The sequence below is a fragment of the Rhopilema esculentum genome, chromosome 20 (assembly GCF_057945365.1).
Source record: "Rhopilema esculentum isolate cy_ngs chromosome 20, ASM5794536v1, whole genome shotgun sequence".
Lineage (NCBI taxonomy): Eukaryota > Metazoa > Cnidaria > Scyphozoa > Rhizostomeae > Rhizostomatidae > Rhopilema > Rhopilema esculentum.
The window spans coordinates 3,078,251-3,094,130 of record NC_142834.1 but is presented as its reverse complement, the minus strand read 5'-3'; the positions used below and the strand labels follow the sequence as shown (position 1 = coordinate 3,094,130).

General features: G+C 34.0%; 1 protein-coding gene across 3 annotated transcripts in view; it reads left to right on the top strand.

Moving 5' to 3' along the window:
• LOC135687432 (hemicentin-1) overlaps nt 1-15,880 on the top strand; it is a 93,447-nt gene that overhangs the window by 32,573 nt on the left and 44,994 nt on the right. For all 3 annotated transcript variants that reach the window (XM_065203988.2, XM_065203987.2, XM_089114586.1), the window contains 3 exons: nt 1,220-1,268; nt 4,534-4,666; nt 8,419-8,635. In XM_065203988.2, the coding sequence (XP_065060060.2) occupies nt 1,220-1,268; nt 4,534-4,666; nt 8,419-8,635 (399 nt within the window). The remainder of the gene's footprint in view (nt 1-1,219; nt 1,269-4,533; nt 4,667-8,418; nt 8,636-15,880) is intronic.

Below are 15,880 nucleotides of genomic sequence, written 5' to 3'. Positions count from 1 at the left end.
TTCCCTTCGAATTAGCCACATGCACGAAGTAGAGATTGTTAATGAGCCCCAAATTTGGAATACGATTTTAACCCTTGATAAATGGCATATTCAACTAAAAATCGGAAATTTAAACATGCGAGGCATATTCGCAACGTTTTTGTTGTCAAAATCGTTTTGCAGAATACTTTCTATCGAAAGATGTGAAAAAGCTTTAAAAGCAAGCTCCTTGTAAGGCAAACTTATAAAATTTTGTATGGAATTTTTCAAGCTCTTATTTGTGCTTGGATCTTTTAAGAAATTTTCACTGGTAGGCAATTGTCATTAAAGGGCATTTTTCTTAACGTGACGCAACTGACGGCAAAACAAAAAGCAAATAGACGAGTATGCTTTTCTACTCTGATGAAGCCCTTTATGACGGGGCGAAATATTAGTACTCGTTAAATTCAATTCATTTCAAAATTCTATCTAGCTTATTTCATTTGGCTCTTGTCGTCGTATTGCTTTGTGCCGTACTCTCTTTCTAATGAATAGTATGTAAGGTTTCAAAGTCTTGCACATCAGTTCTTACTCCCGTGTAGCGAAAAGTTACATATAGGCCAGATAAAAAATGAGCGTTCAGGTCTTGGCAGGTTTGAAGGACGCAAGCAAAACTGTCAAAGCATTCGTCGTAGAATTTTCCTGCGAATTTTATTGCTTCGCTTTGGTTTAATGCAGGAAAATCAAACAGAGTCAGAGATCTACATTTACGATGAGACGAAAGATGTTACACATAATACACATAATTTGACACAAATATAAAACGACAACGACATGATAAGCAGGAGTTAGAGACATGTCAAACTAGTTTTTAAAACAATTTTCAACACAAGGACATCTGCTTGTTGGAAATCATGGGCCAACTAGTGGGGAAATTAGAGGGCCTGGTGGGGAAATTACCCACTAGTTTATATGTTAATATCCCTTGCCTTTTAGCCTTTTAATGGGCCCCAATCCAAAACCGTAAGCCTCTCTAGGAAATCATTCGAGAATTTGCTGACCGATGCTGATGTCAGGAATTGCAGGCTGGAAAGAGGCTGCCTCCTTTTTTCAGCGGCAATGGCGGAGGGAAGGAAAGGAGCCAGGATGCATATTTGATGAAATTTGATTTAAAATTCGGCCTATGATGTGCTCTTAAAGTAGCAGCTAGGAGCTAAGAAGATGAAAAGAAATAACTTAGTTTTGTATTTTGTTATTACAGGATTCCAAAGGCGATGAGGAAAATTACTTACAGTGCACATGCAACTCAGGTGAGAGGAATTATTGTTATGTACGATTCCATGTAAATAATATTAATTTTTGTAAATAAGCATTTTTGTAAATAAGAATATAGAAAAAGATTAAATAGGACAATCGCAATGTTATTAATATATCATGATGATAAACATATTGGTCTGATAACTCTTCAGATCAGGCCTGTCAACGTAAGAGATTTTCCACTTTTTGTTAGGAAAGACCAATACAGGAAGATCATCAGAATTTTCTCAATTGTTTAAGCCCCATTCCTGTAAAACGTTGTGCTGGGCAAACAGTTTGTGACAAAAATCATAATAAGAATCTTCTTCATAATGATTTTTTTAATTTTTTGTTAATTGTAAAAATTGGCAAAAATTTTGTCAAAAAGCAATTCATTATCATTTTTAATACACACCTTCATATAAGAATATAATATATAAGAATATTGAGGCTTAAAAATTCAAACAATTTATGAATAATGCGAGACTCAAGCTTCATTAGCAATTAAGTTTTTTTGTTTATGAACAAATAAATTTGAGTTTTTTGGAAAGCACAACAAATGGGAGATTTAGGCTTTATGTTTTGAAAAAGACGTATCTGGCCTTGGAGTCATTAGCACTACAATGCAAGATGGTTTTGCCTTGTGTAACTTAAGAATAATTCAATAATAATCTTAAAAAACACAAAAAATTAAGAATATAGAGGCTCAGGAAATAGTTAGGTATTGTGTGTTATTAAAAGAATATGTATGAGAATGCCTCTGCTAAAAGATAAGAGATAAACAGGAGGAAATTTTAACAAACTGGGAGACTTGGGGAAAGAAAGCAAAACCTGGTGGCTCTTGGTGAAATTAAGAGAGTTGACAGGTCTTATTACTTTCAGGGGCATCACCAAAGGTAGGTATAGGGGGCACTTTGTCCCCACAAATACTTTGTCCATCAGCTCATATATTGACTGCTGATTTTTACCAGGAAAAAATAATTTCTCACCCTGTAACCTTTTTCAACAATGTAATATACTAATATTTCTGTAGTAGTTGAACTCTCAAAATATGGCACTAAATTGTGAGTTTTGGAATAAAAATACATAAAGGCAGCATGTAAGATTCTATATTTCATGACCACAGCTTTAAGAAGTGGAAATACCCTTTTTGTCAATAAAAATCATTTTTGTTCCCTCCGAAATAATTTTTGGCTTTGCCTTTTTTAGGAGGCAGAAAAAATATTTCTTACATCAGCAAATGTCTTTAATTTGTTTTTGATCTAGAAGAACTGTTAAGCCAGTTGTTGTTCATTCTGAATAGTGCCCTTGTATCCTATCATCTATATGTCATCTGACAATTTAGAGAAAAAATCTGCTTTGTGCTAGAACAATATTGTAAGTTAAATTTTATTCCTGCAACAAAATCGCTCTCAAACTTTTATTAGCCCTACCCTCAGATAGGATTTTATTTAAGAGAAATATTTTTTAAAGCTATTGAAATTTCAGTTATTTATATATTGAATATATTATTTTTACCTTCTTATATAGAAGCATAATTAAAAAGTTAATTTCTCCATGCTTAAATAAGATTTTTATGTAATCAAATAAGATAGCAGTTTTCTTATCTCAGAAAGGATATACAAATAAGGTGGGTTTGACCAAACATAAGGCCTATTTTTTTATAGTCCCTCTATGATATTTGTTTTACTTTTGTTGAGGATGTATGCTATTCTTATTTCTTATCCTATACAAACATTGATATTGTTAATAAGCAAATATCTCAAAAACCCTTCCTATTTGTGTTAATTCCTTATTCATCAGGTGAATTTAGACCAACTTCAGGGAGATCAGGACTGTCTTTTGTTCTTTTAATGTCATAGAATTATACAAATGTCCGTTGACATGACACTAAATGTGTGGGCTTTTTATCCTTTATCATGAATATCTAGTTTCTGATCAAAAGATCTATCCAATTTGAGATGTACTCTTTTTGATTGGGCACTTTCTTTTTCATTTTGGTTTGCATCTTGCAAAGGTAGCTTCTTGTTCCTTTTTAACAAGATAAGCAAAAGAAAGATAAGATCAATTTGTTCTTGTTTACAATTCATATCCAGCTAGGTCATCAGTTTCAGCTCTTTGATAACATGGCTGTCACTTCAGAATGTTTAGGTCACACTAATTGAATGAAAAAACCAATTGTTGCTTGGCAAAAGACCATGATAATTCTAGATTATAAATTCTTTGTCAATCAGAAATAATCAAATAGTTTTATCATTTCGATTTTTTGATAGAATTCTATCTCTCTTGAATTGCTGGTATCAAATTTTTAAATGCCTTGAAATTTGAAACTTTATTTTGAGCAAATTTAGCTTAGGTTAGGTTTTCTACAACATTCAAGCCATTTCCAATGTTTTAAGCTGATTTCTCTAGAAAGCTAATGATAAACCTATTAGCCAATGATACACTTATAAAAGTTTTTACATTTAGTTGTCTGCAATTTATTACCAATTGAAGAATAGAAAAAGCCCTTTGAATATGTTTTCTTGTTTTATTTTTTTGCTCTGACTTATATCAATTTTTTTTAACCTGTTCACCATTTGTTTTGGAAGTTTTCTCTGACATTCATACCATCCTTTTGGCAAATCATCGGGTGTTAGGTTGGAAAACAGCCAAAAGCAATTAAACAGCTTAGCTTTTTAGAGATAAAAAATCATTTTGGTAGAAATGACACGTATTTTTAAAGATCATTGCTGCTGATAAAAATCCAACCAACAATTTTTTAATTCTTGAATGACTTGTCACATCATAAACTGTAACCAAGTTTTTCATGTTATTTTTGTTGCAATGGTTTTGTCCCATGTTAGTTTAGATTGTTTTTAACCATCGTTTTTGACAAATAATCCAATGCAAGAATTTGAGAATCTGACAAAATGCATATATGCAGCATACCCATATTTCCATAAATCATCCATTGTGAGGCTGGGAAATATTTTTTGGTTCATGAGAAAGATGTTAATTTCGTGAATGGTTACATCTAAAAGTAAAAGCTGAGCGCTGCTTCAAAGGCCTTTGGGTGGTTTTTTAATTGTGCATAAAATTATAACTGAACTTAATTATAACTTGTGCATAAATTGCTATAACTTAATTATAATTTGTGCATAAATTATAAAAGTATACTTATTTAACAAAATCAGGAAAATTTGAAGAGCCAGGAACATTCTCAGTAACACTGGAATAAAGTTGAAATTGATGTATTTTTCAAATATTGGCCTATAATTTAATGCATTTTATTGACAGGTTCCGAAAAGAGAATTATTGGCTGTGTTGATGAGAAATCTGGTACACTCCATGATGCAGAGAAATGTCTGAACAGCAGAAAAGCTGAGATACAACTTACCAGTTGTCAGAACGAGCAGTTTTGTTTAGCAAGGTATGATGCCAAGTTATGTTATTACCTTGTAGAGTCTTCTGAAATGTTTCTAGGCAAGTATTCTGCTGTCTGAGATACTCATAGTGTGATAAAAAGTGTGTTTATGCAAAAAAAATGGATTAAGTATAATCTTGTTCAAATAGGCTCTTCCTAATGTCTTAAAATTGGAAAAAGTCGAAACATCGTGTTTTTACCCCAAAAGGATTCGCTGAATGCAGTAGCGTTACAAATCACGTCAGAATTAATTATGTGTATGGTTAAAAAACGAAATCTGTAAAATTTAACAAGAAATATGTTGGTAGGATAAATTTGGTAATATTAAATCAAATGGGGAGAGGATAAATTTGGTTGATCGTCCAGATTCCTGCTGAGTATTCAAAAAATCTCCTCTTTTTTGTAACAACAGGTCACGTTGTAGGCTCACTTCACAGCTTTGTGAAGATACGAGGCCCATTTCTTCATCTTCTAATGCCATATCGTCTTCTAATTTTTAAGTACCCATTCGCTATCTAAAGTTTCTTGTTTTTATGAAAAGCACTGTTCTGTTAATACGAGAAAATTCGGCTTAATGGTAATCTTTTCTTGATCATACATATTCTCAGCTCTGCTGTGTATATTTAGTTTGAAATAGATTCTTCTGTTGCTCTATTTGGGGCTATTTTCCAAAATAGAGACCCTCAATAACGATGTCTCAATATTGTGAGCGAGCTCCTTCGTTGCTGATTTACCTTGCATAGTTAAAATACTTCTGAATCTCCAGTCTTTTTTCCTTTGTTCAATATGTCGTTGATATGTGCTTACTTTAAGTTATAAGAACCTCTAAATTAGAGCTTCTTTGCTTTCGGATTAAATAATGTAATATATTTGCCGAACGTAATAAATTTATTAAAATATTTTTATAAAAGTAAGATTTTCATTAGAGTTTGTACAGATGAATATGACTTAATGGTTACATAATGAATTATTTTCTAAATCAAAAACATGCCTAAAGAAATGTGGGCTACACTAGATAAGTTAATATGTTTTATCAATATTGAGCTGAATCCCACTTTTCTTACTTATATTAGATTTGGGATATAATCTTTTTGCAAATAACTACTTTTCCAAATGTTTGCTTAAAACTTAAGTCTATATATTTGTCAGTTATGCCGAGCCTATCTACACAGCTTCTTCACACTCGTCACTAAAAGCCCGGGAGTATTTCGTCCAACGTTCGTCCAACTGTTGGGTTTTCAAAGCAAATATTGCATTGATGCTCGAAAAATATGTCAATTTTCTCATAGGCCTAAATAGCCTTACATTAGTCCCCAATCCCATTTGTTTTAACCTGTTGCTGGATGGTGCTAGAATCTTGGATAGAGAGAAGAAAGATCAATAATTTTAGGCGTCAATTTATCCGTTAGCAAGTAAACAAGCGAGACAATTTTTCCTCCACAATGTTTTGCAAGCTTTACCGAATTAAAAAATGGTTTATTCGGATGAGCTTTGAACCTTTTCATCAGGAGACGATAGCTGCGATGAAAGAGTGCTCATCTTTCTCAATTCTTACGAAATTGGGTATATTTCCACATTTTGCTGACGTTTCTTTCTCCTAAACATTTTAAAAATGCTTTAATGGTGGAGCAACCTAATGTCGTTTAGGTAAAGCCAGCACTTGGTATTTTTTGTTGCTGTTTTTTCTCAAAAACTTCTTCCAGGATTGTTTGGTCACTTCTTCAAGAGGATCGTTTGGCTAGGTCTCAATATATTAAATTTTTCTGTTTCTTGAAGGGGCCAATCTTTTCCCTATATCGTGCAAAATTATACGTGAACTTTTTAAAAGAATATTTTAAATGTCTAACCCATAGAGTAGCTGCATTTCTGCCTCTGTCAAGGACTTACTATGATGCAAAAATCATCTATTAACACTTATCTCAGAATAACTTTAACAATTTCAATAAATTTGTACAGTAGAAACCCGGATAAAAGAACCTGTTTTTATAAGAACCTTTAGGCTGAAATTTAATTTTTTAAAACCCATAATTAAGAACTCCAAAGAGGCTGAATTTTGGAAAGTTTCTTATATGTATATAAAAGAAAAAAGGGCCTTTAGAGTGGTATTTTTACACTCTATACACACTGGCAAAATAAACCAGCTTAGAGCAAATCAGGTTATGCTATGTTGAATTTTAATTGGGCAATCTAACAACACAAAGACATTTGATTGGTTGAAATTTAACATGAAAAAGAAAGCTGGTTTAAGTGTGTCCGCTAGAATTCTTGCGGTGGAAAACATTTGTATTATGTGTAAGGCCTGTACGTATATAAGAACCTTGTTAAGAACCTTTTAGACTGGAATTTAGAATAGCAGCCTGTTAATTAAGAACCTATTCAGGCTGCCAGAAAAAAACCTAGGTTCTTTAATGCGGGTTTCTACTCTATTTAAATAGTTGAACAGTCTTTGACATTGCATGATAAATTTTCTGTAAAGTGTCTTTGCGAGATTCAATTGAATTAGATCTTAAATAACCTGCTAAATTTGTTCTTAGGAGAAAACCTTTTCTAATCCACGGCCTAAATTATTGACCTAAAAGCCTAGCCTCAAAGCCAATTAAATTTTTTCACACGTTCACTTAATCGTTTTGGCAATGAAGTTTTATCAACCAAAATCTCTCTTTGGATATCTGATGAAATTTAACATCAGTAATGTAATAAAAAAACTTCTCTGTGACTTTTCGGCTTCCATTTTTATCGTATTATTTTGGCACCGAATTTGATGGGTTACTGAGAAAAACCGATTAATCCATTTAAGCGTTTTGTTAAGCTAACGCATTTGCAACAAAATTATCTAGCATCGGAGAACGTTTTTTCTATATCAAATTACACTATATTGGATAAAATTGAAATTCAATTTATATTTAAATTTCCACTAAATTGTTTTATACACACATTCAAAAGTAGGTTTTTGACAGTGTAATCATTCATATAGAATGTTATTACTCTAAATGTCTAAGTTGACAAACGACTTGTAAAAGTAATCACGGACACAATAGATCTTGGTCATGGCTCGCACGTGTAGGTAGCCACTGGTAAAAGGAAACTTGCCGTCAGCCAAAAATATGGTTAAACGAGGCTGTTTCGTGCTTTTCACGCCCTCTTCAACCTCCCATTTGTTGCCGTAAGAGGACAAGAGGCAACGTGCTTAAAGATCCAGCTGAAGCTCGCAAGTAGTAGCTTTGAGCACTTACTTGTCGCCTACTTGTGTGAGCAATGAATGACAAATAAGATTTTTGCAACGAAATACCTTCTCTCTACAATTTTTTATATATTTTTTCAGTAAGTCATTGGTGAGCGTTGTGATAAAATGAATTGTTCTGTTGTTGAATGAATTTGCTGAATTTGCTTTAATGAAAATATTATTTTTATCTTTCTGCTTATGTACAAAATTTTATCATTTTCTACTTTTTAAACCGTTTTCTATCATTTTGATATACCTTTTAGTCTTATTGTTTGGAATATAAAGTTATAATTAAATATTTAATCATAAAATACAACTATCTTATGTTTATAAAGATTATCAAATGACCATAAAAAGCATTCGCTTCTAAACTAATATACTGCAAGTAAACATACCGTCAAGAAAATATCGAGGAAATATGCTCTTTTTTCAAGTTGAGAATCAATGTTATTCGTGAATAAATTCATAGCTAATTTTGTATTAAAGCATTTCTGTTTACTGTTTTTTCTCAAGACACTGTGCACTTTCATTACAGATGGCACCAAAAAGGCTGGACAAACTGTACTGCAACATGCGGAGGAGGGACCCAAAAACCCATTCTTGAATGCAGAAGTTTCCGTAGTAAAGATGTTATTCCAAACAAGGCTATTGATGGAAATGATGAGCCATGCAGCTATGTTGCTAAACCAAAAGAGAGAGCATGTAACCAGATTGATTGTGCCCCAACTATAGTCCATCTTGGTTGGTCTAAGGTAAGACATCAGTGCCTAGTTATTTTGAAAAAAGATTTAGTTAACTAGACCTTTAGTCATCGGTCAACCAACAATTGGCCAATAACACTCATTGACTTGATATTCATCACGTTCATTGAATGCACGTTCAAACAGCGTCCTTCATGAGAACTGGCATACGGTAATACACACCAACTTATTCCTTGCAAGAATGCAGCCTAAAAGATATTAGGTTCTCAGAGGGCGTCATCGGTACATTGTGCAAAAATTGTAGAACCTTTGATGATAATCCCTTTCAGTTAGGAATCTCTAAGGTTTGCCTCAAAACACTAATACCGATCAGCTAGGTATTCCCACAAGAATGAGGTGTTGCAATGCATATGCCTCGATGCCTTGGTGACAGACGACGCGGTATTCGTATGGTATGAGTTAAATTCTTCTCACTTCTGTACTCTTTGCAACCTGTTCTCAAGGGTTGCTGTTTTTCCATTCATACTGCTGGGTCGTGTTCTTCCTTTTCTGCAATCTTGGGCAAAGCGAAGGTGGTCTAATTTAAGTAATACTCTCAAGGAGTGGTTAACACAACAGTGCAGAAAGAAATAGGTGGACATTTGGTTAATGCTACTTCTGAACACCCCTCAAACGTTGCAAGGCGTGTCTGGCTCTCAACTTTAATCCTCAGATAGTTTAATCGGCGACTAGGTTGCCAATGAAACCATTTTCCCATCTCCCACCTCTCCACTGATACAATCTTCCTTCTAAGATCTTAAACACGAAATCGTTTTAAACTATGGACTTTGTGAAATGTTCTTCAGTGATTTTTAGCATGTAATGGCTCAATTTATAGCAAACACTTTCGTTTATAAATGTAACCAAATTTATTGTTACATGATTTTGAGAAGCTAGAACTTTGAACCTCTTTGCCTAAATTCTGTTTTCCTACGGTATCTTATAGCCAATACATGTTTAACTCAACACATTAAAGCTAATTTTAGAAATATTCTTCTTGCTTTTCTAGTCAATCTCTTTACTTCTCCTTTCCATGTTCAGGCATACCTTTGATGCCAAAATAATTTTGCAATGGCACAACTTTGGATGCTTCCCTTCTTTTGCTCTGACAAAGCCCCGTATGCCGGGGTGAAATATTAGTCTTCACTAATTTACGTGTATTAATTTTTGTTCATTCTTGTCGCATTGCGGTGTTTCTTTTTGCCTACATTTTTATTTAAATTCCCTTTTGTCCGAAACAAATTCCCAGGAGAGTGTTTGTTCTCCAAAATATTTCTAAAGAACCAATTCTCTATAGATTTCGAATCGTGTTTTCCCTTTGTGAACTTTTTTCCCAGACTTTCCAGCATGCCCAATGGAATGCTAAGACTTGCCGAAATGTGTTCTCTTGAGAATCGGGAAGACCTTTTGATCTTTTTGGAATAAAATTGTTGATTTTTGTAGATTTTTTGACGTAGACCAAGTTTTCAAAATAGTAAATGCAAGCATCAAAGCCTCTTAAATTCGGGCCTTGTATTCAAAATTAAAAACTCTGTTCAACCTAAGATACTCCTCCAGCGTAAACTATCATGAAAATCTGTCCTATTATCCCTTGATAAATTGAAATGAGCTTCTAAAGAGATTTTTTGTTTTTTTTAAACATCTTGTATCCGATAGCAACAGTTACGTCATCAGTTGAAACATTGTATGTGGAAAGAACGGCGCTAAGAGGCTTAAAATTGTGGAAAATCGATGAAAATTTAAAGAAGGTAAAATGGGTGTTCTTTGCCCTGCTTAGCCGATTAAATAGTTTCGGATCCATAGCAACGCTTTCGTTCTTAAAGCCCTTTTACGGTTTATTTTTAAACAGATAAATTAGAGCCGTTTTTATTGGCAACCTATCATTTAAAGCAAAAAAATTACTTGGAATGGGAAAATGGTCACATATTTGTAATTCTTTTGAAAAGCCCGTAAAAACAGATCCGCTGCTTATAATGGCGACTGTTTAGGACCATTTGCCTTATGCTCTGGGGGTGAATTTTACAAAGAAACGGCTTCATTTCATCCAAAGTTTTATATCAGAATTTCAACCATGATTGATATTTTCATTTCATCGTAGCCTGCGTCTTTGAAGCCCCAAACGTGTATTATATGCATTTTTGTTGCTTTATATGTCCCTAATACCCTATTTGATTACGTCAATCTGAACGGGAGCAACCACACCCCACCCTGCTCTATCCTTCAACAACTTCTAGAATTCACCGTTTAAATCAAGTGGTGTTACTTAACAAATGATTTTCAAACTTGAAAAATACGTGATCAAATAAATTACTGCATACTTCGTCTACGGCACTTAATCATTTAATTGTGTTTCCTATAGACAGTTATTGTTCAAGTAGTTTCTGTCATAGGAGAAAACGATCCGAGTGTACAAGCGATGTCATTTAGCGGTAGAAAAGTGTGCTCTTAAATTAAACTCATTATATCTGCTATCAATCTTATATGATATTTGGTCTTTTATCCTACCAACATATTTCCTTTCCAGTTTTTCAGTTTACATTCTTCAACCATACACATGATGAATTTTGGCATAATCTGTGACGCTATTGGGATAAAAACACGATGTTTCGACTTGTTTCTATTTTTTAGACATTAAGAGGAGCCTATTTGAACAAGATTATAAATAATCCAATATTTTAATCGCAAACCAGTAGCTGTTGACGTGTTTTCCAGGCAACATTGAAGTAAAATTGAATTTTCTAGATTCCTTCTACAGATTATCTTTCATTTGGGGTGCAAATGTCCTAGACGATGTGAATCTCCGTGTTACTTGAACTATAAATCTGATCCTAGACTGCATTCTCACAATCCTTAGTTTTGAAATCTTCTAACAAACCTGTGTTATTTCTGTTATGTAATCACGTGGTTATTACACGTTAGTACACGTGGTTATCACGTGGTATTTGTTGTCACTTCTGATCTTGATCTTATTTATGAGCCAGTACGGAGCAAGAATGATTTCCCTTGTCGATACATCCCTTTGTGCATTGTGCTTGCATCTTGAATACCTTGACAATCTTAGCATCGTAGTGCTGTGACTCTTGGATTTCCTTTTATTACCTCTTTCTCCCTTATACTTATCAATACATCTTTTGTGTGTATGTTTTCATTCCTGCTTTCTGGTTATCTTTCTAGAAATCTTTGTCACTGCATCAAATACAGCCAGAAACTACATTGAGTATTCTAATCTGTTGTGTTGGTTGTGACGTCATTAGCAAACATATTTTCCTTTCTTGTTAGCTACTTCACAATTTCGTACTATGGCTAGGGATGTCTTTCTTCATTATGATTATGATTATGACCTGATTCTCTGCATATATTTTAATGACATTAAGCCTTTTCTCTTAATGGTCATCCATGCGGCCTTTTCTGTCGTTATGATTTTATCCTTTTACTATCATTTTCATATTCATCGTCATTCCTCTCAGCAGAATTACACGCTAAGCTAAAAATAACGATTTCCCTTCCTCACAGCGCCCACTTCCATCCCAAACTTTTAGATCACAACTCAAAATATTCCCTTGTTTGTTTTTTTCTGTCCTTTGATGACGGAGAAAGCTGAAGACCCCTAGGAAGGAGACACTGAAGCAAAGGACCTGTACCAAAATAGGACGACACCAGAATAGATAAAGACACAGTTGATTTTCGCGATGATCTCTCTGAATCGATAATAAAACGTAGTGTTTTTCTATGAATCATGTTTGTCTTTGGTTTATTAATTTTCAATTAAAGTAATAGATTGTTTTTCATTAGGGCGTGGTCCAATCCAACCTTTTTACGCAGTTAGCTACTTCCGTACAAACCCACTACTCCCAGCTTTTACTAGAACTGCACGTGCGGATTCATTATCTTTCTCTCGAGTTTTTTATTTTCCTGGTGTCCGTATGCTGTGAATGATTTCCTCATGTTGTTTTTAGTCGGTTTAGGCTGAGATTTGCACGGCAGTTGTCCAGGCATTGTTGGTTTTTGTAAAGAAAGCTTTCCTGAACAGTGATCGTAAAATACACACCACAATCCGATTTCGTAAAACAACACAACTCCTACGAAGCTAATGCCCTTTCAAAAATGCAATGAATCGTTCTCTTTCACCCAGCCCTGCTCTGCCTGTTATTCTACCAACCTTTTCTATTATGGTAAATAACTAGATCTGTTCTATTTTGTGTACGTGTGGTCCAGTAGCCTTCCTCATTCGCCTTTAAATTACATTACTGCCATATAGTTTTGCCAAACCCCTGCAATACAATGAGTAATGTATTAAGAGTAATTCAATCTTTTGGTTTAAATTTATAATCTGAATTATTGTACTTCAAATGGCCGAGGAATTTGTTTGAATATCTAATCTATAAAACATCATTTTTTTACTTTTCATTGAAACAACTCCATTCATTTTTATTAATTTGATTAGCTTTTTAATTAAAGTCATACTCTGACTCATGAAAATCCATTGCAAGTCTGTCATGAGATTATCTTATACATCCTGTATATTATATATCGTTTTATTAATAATTTCTTTCTTTTTATAGAAATTTTACTTTCTCTCTATTGAATTTTTCTTTTTATATTGCCCTAGCTCTCTTAACTCAATATTGTTACCAAATAAAGATGTTGCTAGGCACATTTCTGTTCTTCATATCATTTTTTTTCAAACGTTGTTTCGTTCCCTTTTAAGTGGTTGTTGCTATTACCATTGTGGTTTTCATGCACTGTATAAAGTAATCGATAAGCTGCAACTGTTGGTTTTATATATATTGTTATTGACTGTTACCTAATGATCGCATTAATCGTGAAACTCGGAGTTCAAAATCTCCCTGCACGATATACCAAAGTATGTACCTGATAATGTGTTAATGGCATACCCCGTTCAAGAGCTTTACTGTTCTTTGTATGTTTACGATGGATTTAAAAAGTAGAAAATTAATTGCTGAGAAATTGGATTACCTGTTTCCTAGTTAACTGTTTCTATTGTTCAAGAAATCAAGATGATATACGGTAAAAAGAAAAAAAAGCAAAAATCGTAGAAATTAGCTTTTAAATGCTTGTCACAATGTCTTAGTACACTACACTAGTACATTGCAATTGTCAATTGCATCTCCCCTGCATTTCGTACACCTTTGATACACCTTTTATGTTTAGTTTAGATATGAATGTTTAATTCAAAAATCCCCTGAATTCCTTTTGTTTACGTGGAAATCTGGTACGCTATTTGCATGGGTGAATTTTCCCTCGTCTCCCTCCCCCCTTGTAACAGTAGCACAATTTTCTAGCTACGTGTTTCCAATCCAATGATTATGAAAGATAGATTTTCTATCATCATAATTTTTAAGAATGCTCTTTTTGCCTGGAGGAGTTCAAATTCCAAAAAGGTGTTGTAGTTACAAAGTGCCTAAAGGGCTTGAGGTGGAGGTTAAAGCTAGTGAAGGGTTGTAGCAGCCAAGTTAAAACCAACTCTTTACTCTCAGCTTGTTTTTATTTCTACCAAAACAAAACCTTGCTTTCATTTTTGTGTGTATAACAAACATCCATCCTGTAAAGTTTTAATCCTTTATTTTCGATGTCCGTGTTTAGCAACTTCTAAAAGGCAAACAATTCTAAAAATGAAAACATTCTTATAGATTTGTTTTGCATGCCAATTCTTCTCTGTTTTTAAATCCTAGTTTGCTGCTCTTTTTGCAAATTATTAGGTGTTTGATGTTTTCTTCTGCTTTCTTGTCGATTTCTATTGTTGTTTTTGTTATATTTTGTTTATAGAAACAAATTAGACCTTAAGCTTAAAATTCTATTGGGTTTTAGAATTCTATGAATTTTGTTTTTTATTCCCACGAGGTCGAGTTATTTACATACAATCTATTTTGGTGCAAGGCAATGGGAAAAAGGGGAGCCAGATTCACCCCGACCATCTTCGTTTCTACAGACTGTGTCTAGACATGTTAAAATCTCTTTTCACCGTAGTCCTATTTAGTCACTCTTGCCAATCAAAGGAGAAACCAGTTTATGATATTTGTGGTTTCATTTCAAGATTCTAATTTTTCATTATTTCCAACTTTTCGAATTCATATGTCCTATAAATTAAAGAAAAAGGAACTTCTATGTTCATTGATAGATGGATGATAATAATTGGTATTTGAGTATTGAACATATATTTAAATAGCTCTGGAAGAAATAGTAAGTCTGTTTGAAAATCTTTGCTTTAGAAACATAGTGGACACTTCTATATAAGCAGGAAAAGTTGCTGTGACAAAGGATACCTTGATGCCCTGTTGCCGAAACCCAGCCTTGCCCATTTCATCACCCTTTCGAAATCTCATATTTTCAACTACCAGGGTTATGGTCTGACTTTTAGAATAAGTACTTTACCTTCTATATTGCAATGGAAGATGGGTTATTGGTCTAAAAATTGAAGTTTTCCGCTCTCAGATACGCTTTCGGATTCATAGAATGCTAGAAAAAGAATCCAAACTGCTTTGGTATTTAAAGGCAATCTGTCACGACGTTGATTGATTATAAGAACAAAAGGATTTTTTATTGTTTCCAGTCCCCCTTTAATTTATCGCACTGTAAAGAATATGGCGGAGTGCTGGAATCGTGTTTAGGCTATTGTTCCAGCTATTGTTCTCGTTAACCAATCCACAACGAGACAGATTGCCTTTAAACCCATTTCTATAATTTCGAATCTCAACATCGACATCGTCCTCTAGTGTTGAAATGTGAACGAGATTTGATGGCTCGTATTTTCTGTATGACCCAGTGGTTTTAGTAGGCATCAGAGCTAAAATTCAGTCAATCGTGGATTAAAATTCAGAGATTCCAGGATATAAGGCGCTTTCGCTTGCCCTTTGGTTCCCAATGTTCTTGGATTAAATTGCATTTTCTCCCTAGATCTAATATCATATCACGGATTAATGAGGAAATTACAATTCTTGATGTATTTAGTCTCCTGCCTCATGTCAATGTTAACATTGGTCATTACCCTACCGCTCAGCTTTATAGGTTGCGAAACTCCTCTGGTTATGGCTAACAGGTCCCCAGGTTGCTTAACACAAACACAGTCCAGAATTCTCATTTTGGCGTATGCCAACCTTATGTGCCCTGACTCTTCCATGAAATCGTCCGTTTAAAGATGCAAGCTGTTACAGTTATCCTAGAAATGAAGCAATTTGATCTTTGACCCACCTCTGTCACCAAGAAGTAATATTGCATTCATTCTTCAGGAGCTCGCTA